Source organism: Tamandua tetradactyla, chromosome 11, assembly GCF_023851605.1.
Source record: "Tamandua tetradactyla isolate mTamTet1 chromosome 11, mTamTet1.pri, whole genome shotgun sequence".
NCBI classification, from domain to species: Eukaryota; Metazoa; Chordata; class Mammalia; order Pilosa; family Myrmecophagidae; genus Tamandua; species Tamandua tetradactyla.
In genome coordinates this window covers 96,013,766-96,021,632 of record NC_135337.1, presented here as the reverse complement: position 1 = coordinate 96,021,632, position 7,867 = coordinate 96,013,766, and the positions used below count along the sequence as shown (strand labels likewise).

At 61.5% G+C, this 7,867-nt stretch overlaps 1 protein-coding gene across 1 annotated transcript in view; it reads left to right on the top strand.

Annotated features, from left to right (window-relative positions):
• Positions 1-3,635: 3,635 nt before the first annotated feature.
• CRTC1 (CREB regulated transcription coactivator 1) overlaps positions 3,636-7,867 on the top strand; it is a 31,067-nt gene continuing 26,835 nt past the window's right edge. The window contains 1 exon segment of the mRNA XM_077122102.1: positions 3,636-3,817. Coding sequence (XP_076978217.1) covers positions 3,692-3,817 — 126 coding nt within the window. The 5' untranslated portion in view covers positions 3,636-3,691.

Here is a 7,867-nt window from a genome sequence, read left to right as displayed (position 1 = left end):
GGGACTAGGGTGGGCCCCGGAAAGAAAAAGCGCCTTCTTTGTTGTAGGGCAGGCAGAGCCTCATCTGGGTCCTGGGCTTTTTGGAAAGTTGGGTAGGGAGGGGGCCGGGGGTGGATCTTCACCCACTCTTCCCCTCTCGTACGACTGGGGGATGGGGCTCCGTGCCTGCTGAGCCTGGACCCGGCTGGTTCTCTCCTTTCACTCATGGCCAAGCCTGGCTCGTGCATCCTGAGAGCTCTGCCTTTCCAGACTCTGCCTGAGGAGGACCGGCTGCAAGCCCGCCACAGACCCCGGCCGGAGCCCCCCGCCTCCCTGCCCTCCCAGGCGGTGCAGGCACTTCAGGTCGACTGCCACCCCATATAAGGAAGCGCAGGAAAGCAAAGCGTGGAATTTAACCTTGTGAGATGGGTTCTTCCTTCCCTAAGTGCTGGCGATGAAGCTAAGTGCTTTGTGTGTGTCATCTGTTCGCTGTTCCCAAGAGCCTGGTCTGCAGAGTTCTGTCCACACAGGACAGCGAGGCTCAGAGAGGGGCTCCACTGGAAAGGTGTCTCAGCTGTACACCGGCCATGCCATGCCCTGCAGAAACTCCCAGGGGTGGAGTTTTCACCCTAGAGGCTTTCAGTTGAAAGACACTATGACCTGAATGCTAGGCAAAGGGCACTGCAGTCAGAGCAAAGGCCCCAGCGTTGGGTGCTGTGAGCCTGGAGTGGCAGGTGCAAAGGGAGGGTGGGAGGTGGGGTACTGGTGGTTAGCAGTGGGGCTCAGACCTGTGGAGGAGCAGAGAAAGCTATCCTGCAAGCACTTCTGGGAAGTGGTTTAGAAGAACATGCCCCCCTCCCCACCCCCACCAGCTCATGCCAGGATGGTTCTGCCTTTCTGCTGAAGCCAGGGAGGCACCCGGGCCTGAGTGAGCCTCATGTGAAGAGAAAGCCCTGCTGAGGGATCAGAATGGATTTTCCAGATGACAGGACATTTGAGTTGGGTTTTGAGGGATGAGTAAGAGCTTCCCAGGTGGAAAATGAATTCATTCAACAAACACTTCCTGACACCCTCTTTGTACCTGTTGCCTTTGGGGCCCAGGAAAGAGGATGGACCCAGGCAAGTATATCATGAGGCCCAAAGTGCTTGGGACCCCAGGGGGTAACGAACGAGTCTTAAGGACTGGGGATTATGCATCTGTGTCCTTCACACACGGGGCCCCTGAGGCAGTGTGTTTGGGGAGAGCTGAGCATCATTTCTGCCCCCATCTCAGCTCAGTCTGCAGGGGATCAGACAACACCTCGGAAAACAGCTTCCTTCCAAAAGAGGGTGTTCCTGGGCCGTGTAACACGCACGCACAGAGAAGGGGGCTTTTTCACCACGACCTGAAAGATAAGGTGCCAGCCATGGGCACACAGGCAGGGAGGCACAAGCCCAGCGACCCAGAAGTGGGACTGCCCGGGAGCTGGTGGGCTGCTGAGCAGAGGGTGGGCTTTTTCCCAGGTGTGGTGGAGAGCATGGACCTGCCCCAGTTTACTCACGTGGGCATGCAGGAGGGCAGCAGCCTCCTGAGGAAGGAAGAAAGTGAAAGTGGCAAGGCTGGGTCCTGCCCTGGTCCCCTGCCACCGCCACCTGGCACTCCTCAAGCTCAGGTTGGGAGGAGGGCCAGGTCTCCCTCGGGCCATTGAGCAGGTAGCCAGCCTCACCACTTCTTCCATGCATCCCTGGGGGTGGGGTGGAGGGGGTGGGAGGCTGCCACTGGCTTCCCCCACAGCCCCTCCCAGTGCCTTGCTGTGCCCTGACACCCCCTGTTCTTCTCAACCTTTGTGGGCCTGGCACATATAAGTGGTCACAGCAAGCAGGGAGTAGAGTGGCAAACCCCTGGAACCCATGGGCTGCTGGCCTTGGTGCAGGGAAGGAATATAAGCTGTGCTAAGTGCCAGGCCTGGTTCTGCTGCTTAACCTGCTGTGGGCAGCTGCTTTTCCTGCCCTCTGTTTCTGTTTCCTTTCCAATCTCACAGATGATGGCAAGAACTGAAGCCATGTTTGCCAAATGCTCAGTTCTGCACCTGGCTTCTGGAAGCTGCAGTCTCAGTCAGTGCCAGAATTAGAAAACAGAATTCAGTCTGGCAAGCCAACATACAGGATAGATGGTTGGATTGTATGGATACCAGCTTCAGGCACGGCTGGATCTAGGAGCTAAGACAAGGTCTCTCTCCCTTTGTGCTGTCTCCTTCTGCGTCGGTTCACCTCTCTCAGGCCAGCTCTTTTCACGTGGTGACCTCTGGCACTGCAGACATGATTCTTAAAACCAGCTGCCCAAATACATAGGGAGCTTCTCTTTGCCAGGGTTCCAGCAAAAATTCAAAAGCCACACCTCACTGGGCAAAGTGGGTCACATGCGCCCTCAGCTAATCGGAACAGTCAGAAAGATGTCATCTGCTGACTGGCCAAGACTTCCACCTTGGGGAGGGGTGTTGGGGCAGGGGTAGGGGTGAGGCATCTACATCTCATGGGCCAGAAGTCAGAGAGGGTGCTCCCCAAAGGACAGTTGGGTGTTGACCTCCAAAGGGGGACACAGAGAAGGGGCCACATTCTTAAAAGCAATACAAATAAGAAAGATAAAATCAGAGCTGTGGCAGTGCCCAGGGCATTCCAACTTTAAATCTGTGTATGTATGTGTGTGTTTAATATGGATGCCTCTTAAAGGGTTGTACTGTGAATAAAACCATCTTTGGAAGGTGTTGGTGTCCGCGTCCCCTCCAGCCGCCCCTGGCCTTGGCACGAAGTGTGCTTCTGGGCCCATGTCTCCAGCCCTCCCGGGCCCCCACTCCGTGTCTTGGACGTAAATCTTCAGTTGGTGGTGGCTGTAGTCCCTATGGGTAGGAAGGCTTGCTAGGTACCAGAGTTCCTCCTACCCTCCTGGCCCCTGGACTTGAGCAGACGCTGCTCCCCCTTTATCTGCCAGCTCTACGGGGGCCTTCTGGACCTCCTGCACCCCATGGCAAGACCGGACTGGTGAAATGTGCCGAGGTTCCTGCCATCAGCCGTGCTGGGCGCGAGCATCTGGGCACAGCACTTCCCCAGGGTCAGCAGCGGGGCGACGTCTAGGGTTGCGACCTAGATGTCCCCTCGCCCGGCCTAGCCCTGTTGCTCGGGCCGTCCCAGTTTCATTTCCCTTCGTCTGAGATACCCTCGGTCAGCTGTAGTCACTGGCCCTCAGCTCCGACTGTGCACCCGCCCCTCCTGATCCCGGGCCGCCGGCCTCGAGGTGGGCGAATGAAGGGCGCTCGAGCCGCCCCCTCCCCGAACGGCTGAAGCTGGGTCCCTTGCAAGTTGGGGGGTCTGGTCCAGCAGTCTCCTAGGAGCTGCGGCGCCCCAGCCCGTTCGCGGGCCTCGTCCAAGAGCCGGGCGGCCGCTGTCCAGCGAGCCAGCCGGCGTCTCGCTGCGCCTGCGCGGAATCCTCTCCCGGCTCGCCCCGCCCGTCCGTGGTGCCGCAGAGACACTCGCACGACCCGCCAGAACGTGCGCATGCGCTCTCGGGCCCGGGCCGCACGCCACCCCGTGCGCCTGCGCAACGCTCCTGGCCGACGCGCGCCTGCGCACGGTCGACCGCCCGCAGGCCCGGCCGGCGCCTGCGCGGTGTCGCCGGCGAGTGGGGGGGCGCGGAGGAGGAGGAGGAGGAGGAGGAGGAGGAGGCGGCGGCGAGAAGATGGCGACTTCGAACAATCCGCGAAAATTCAGCGAGAAGATTGCGCTGCACAACCAGAAGCAAGCGGAGGAGACGGCGGCCTTCGAGGAGGTCATGAAGGACCTGAGCCTGACGCGCGCCGCGCGGGTGAGGGGCGGCCCGCGGCCCACCCTCAGGCCGGGCGGGAGCGCGCGGGGAGGGGGCGCGCGGCGGCGCGTGCGGACGGGGGCGCGCGCGAGGGGCGGGGCGGGGGCGGGGCCCGGCCCGGCCCGCGAGGCAGGTGTCCCCACCCCCGGGCGTCGAGGGCGAGACAGGTGCTCCGGTCATAGCTACCTGAGGGGACAGGTGCCCCCACATTGCTACCTGAGGGGACAGGTGCTCTGGTCATTGCTACCTGAGAGGACAGGTGCCCCTATCGTTGCTACCTGAGGGGACAGGTGTTCCGGTCATGGCTACCTGAGGGGACAGATGCTCCCATCATTGCTTCCTGAGGGGACAGGTGCTCCGGTCATTGCTACCTGAGGGGACAAGTGCTCTGGTCATTGATACCTGAGGGGACAGGTGCTTCAGTCATTGCTATCTGAGGAGACAGGTCCCCCATCATTGCTACCTGAGGGACAGGTGCTCTATCATTGCTACCTGAGGGGACAGGTACTCCGGTTATAGATTCCTGAGGGGACAGGTGTCCCCATCATTGCTACCTGAGGGATAGGCGCTCCAGTCATTGCTACCTGAGGGACAGGTGCCCTGGTCATGCTACCCGAGGGGCAGGTGCCCTGATCATGCTACTAGAGGGGCAGGTGCCCCCATCATGCTACCTGAGGGGGCAGGTGCTCCAATCATTGCTACCTGAGAGACAGGTGCTCCGGTCATGCTTCCTGAGGGGGCAGGTGCCTTGGTCATGCTACTTGAGGGACAGGTGCCCCCATCATTGCTACCTGGAAGGGTCAGGTGTCCCCACCATTGCTCCTTGTGCCCTCACTGGGTGTGGCAGAAGGAAGAAGTGCCCCCCTTGGGGACCTGAGGTGGGGGTCTCTCTATCTCAGAGACATGAGAAAGGTCAGGTGTCCTCCCGACATGGCCCTTGGGGTGGGGACGAGGAGATGGGTCCGCAGGGGTCAGGGGAGCTCTGCGCAGGTAAGCGTGGAGCGCAGGGGCAGTCCAGGCCCTCTCTGGCAGAGCAGGTCCCCTACCGCCCTCACCTGCGAAGCTGCCGTGGGTGCAGTGTAGGTCCCGGGCCAGTGCAGCCTCAGTTTCCCCCGTGCAGACACAGCGGAGGCAGGGAGGGGTTCGTGTGGCATACCCCCCCATCCCTGGTTTCTGGGTGTGTGCTGACCCCTCCCGGCCCAGAAGCTCTGGCCCTGACCCTTGGGGTGGGGCTGTCCGATCCGGTTAGTCACCGTCAGTTGCCCATTCTCCGCCATTGTGCCCTGATACACTTGAGGTGCACCTTGGTTTCCGTGTCCCACGTGTCGTCGTGACGTGTCCCACTCGGGCGCTCGCCAGCCGCTCTGCGGGCGGTTCACGCCGTGCTTCGGGATACGGGAGGAGATGGTGGTGAGTGGATGCGCGCGCAAGCGGGTGGACAGAAGCCCGCGTGTGACCGGGCCACCCCAGCCCTGGAGAAGGGCTCGTGGCTGTCTGGACGGAGGCCCTGCGCCAGCCGTGCTTGGAAGCGGGTTCTTGCTGTGAAGCCATGGCGTTTGAGTTCTCTCACGTGCCATGCTACTAGCCAGTTAAAGCGCTCAGGCCAGTGCTTTTAGTGTCCTCGTGGAGCGCGGTGACTCCAGAGCGTTCCCTTCGCCCCGAGGGCCCCGGCCGTCACTCCGCCTTCCCCCAGCCCTGAGAGCCGCCACCCTGGAGGTGCGTCTCCAGACATTTCTCTGAGTGGCGTCAGGTGGACACAGCCTTTTGTACCTGGCCACGCGAGTGGCGGGTCCTTCGCCGAGCAGCACTCCACCGGGGCCCACATGCTGGGCTCCTCTGTCCTGGCCGTGCTGGTGTGACCTGTGCGGTCCCAGGCCCCCACAGCTTCCTTGCTCTGGAGTGGGTCCCCGGGATGCACAGGTGATGTGTTCAAGAGTGTACAGGTCAGTGTGAAGCACAGCGTGGCTGTGTGTGGAACGGACGTGGGGACGGGCGGGGCAGCAGCGGGATGGCAAGAGGCTGCATGGGGTCCAGTGGGTGGAGGTGAAGGCTCGACCTGGAGGTGGCCGGGCAACGATTTTGACTGGAGTTTGGTGGCAGAGGTTCCTGACGAGAGGTGGACAGACGCGGGGTGCTCAGTGGAGAGGGCGCAGACGCAGGAGGACCTGGAAAGCTCCCACGGTGGGGTCAGGGTGGTACTGAGGCTGCAGGAAGGAGTTCTGGCTGCAGGCCCAGCCTGGCGGTGGGCAGTGGACCCTGGGGTGATTCCTGTCCTGGCCTCCGTCCCCAGCATCTGGTGCTGGCTGCAGCCTTGGCACCACAGGGCACGCTCCCGAGCTGCCACCCCCATGTGCATCCTGCAGGAGTACCCCTAAAGAGCACAGCCCAGCCAGTGGCACCTCCACTCGGGACTTCAGCCTCCGGACCATGGGAGATGGATGCCCCAGAAGCCGATGCCCACCTCCAGCCGTGTTTGTGGGTTGCACGGGAGCACGCAGTGTCCTCTGGCCAGAGTAGATCCAGCCATGGCTGCCATTGAGGCTGCCAGGGAGTGCCCGTTCAGCCACTGTGAATGGACACCGGGCGGCACTGGGGCACTTCACCCAGGTGGAGGCCCCGTCTCTCCTGTTTACACAGGGGAAACTGAGGTCCAGGGAGGCATTTGGACTGGAAGAGGCAGGACTGCCTACCAGCCTGTTGAACCAAGTTGTGGAAACTGCAGGCCGTGGGCACGGGGCAGGTCCTGGTAGCGGCGGTGGTGATGGAGCTCTGCCTTGTGGCCCAATTGATCACCTAGCATTTTGCTTAAAAGCAGCTGAAACAGCACACTTTGCGGCTGTGCACATTGTCCAGTGGAGCAAACAGGAGCCCATGACTGGGCCCCGTGGCCTGCGTGGCCCTGTTTCCCAGCTGCATGCAGTTCCTTCTGCGGCCTGTGCCCGGGATTTCCCACTTAGCGGCCCCCTCTAGGTGGCAGCCTTCCTTGGCGTCCTGCGGCCCGAGGGGACCCACCCGCGGGGTATGGTTGCTCCCGCCATCAGCTGCTGGGGTCCCAGGGAGGTGCACCATGGGCCTGACTCCCTACTCTGGGCACAGAGCCGGGCCAGGAATTCAGACAGGCATGCGGGGGGCCCTTCATGGATCTGGGTGGGCAGGGGCTGACGAGTGGGGTGTCGGGCTGCCACATGCTCGTGTCTCCTCACGGTTCTGTGATTTCAGTTTGACCTTTAGGAGTTCATTTCTTGTGGAGCCTCAGCACCTATCAGCATATATCACACCTCTGTGCACGGCATGTGTGCATGCATGTGAGTGCTTGTAACTGCGGCACGTGGCAGGGTGTGCGTGTGAGTGTAGCTTGTGGGGATGTGTGCTTGTGAGTACAGCTCGTGGGCGTGTGGGCATGTGAGTGCAGCTCATGGGCGTGTGCAGGTGAGTGCAGCTCGTGGGCGTATGTTCATGTGAGTCCAGCTCGTGGGCATGTGTGCGTGTGAGTGCAGCTCATGGGTGTGTGTGCGTGTGAATGCAGCTCGTGGGGGTGTGTGGGTTTGAGTGCAGCTCGGTGTGTGTGGGTGTGAGTGCAGCTCATGGGCGTGTGAGTCCAGCTTGTGGGTGTGTGGGCAGGTGAGTGCAGCTCATGGGTGTGTGGGCGTGTGAGTGTAGCTCGTGGATGTGTGTGCGAGTGCAGCTCGTGGGTGTTTGTGGGTGTGAGTGCAGCTCGTGGGCGTGTGTGTGGGTGAGTGCAGCTCGTGGGCGTGTGTGCATGTGAGTGCAGCTCATTGGCGTGTGTGTGTGTGAGTGCAGCTCGTGGGCGTGTGTGCGGGTGAGTGCAGCTCGTGGGCGTGTGTGCGTGTGAGTGCAGCTCATGGGTATGTGTGGGTGTGAGTGCAGCTCGTGGGTGTATGGGCGTGTGAGTGTAGCTCGTGGGTGTGTGTGTGTGTGAGTGCAGCTCGTGGGTGTGTGTGGGTATGAGTGCAGCTCATGGGTGGGTGGGTTTGTGAGTGCAGCTCATTGGCGTGTGTGGGTGTGAGTGCAGCTCGTGGGCGTGTGGGT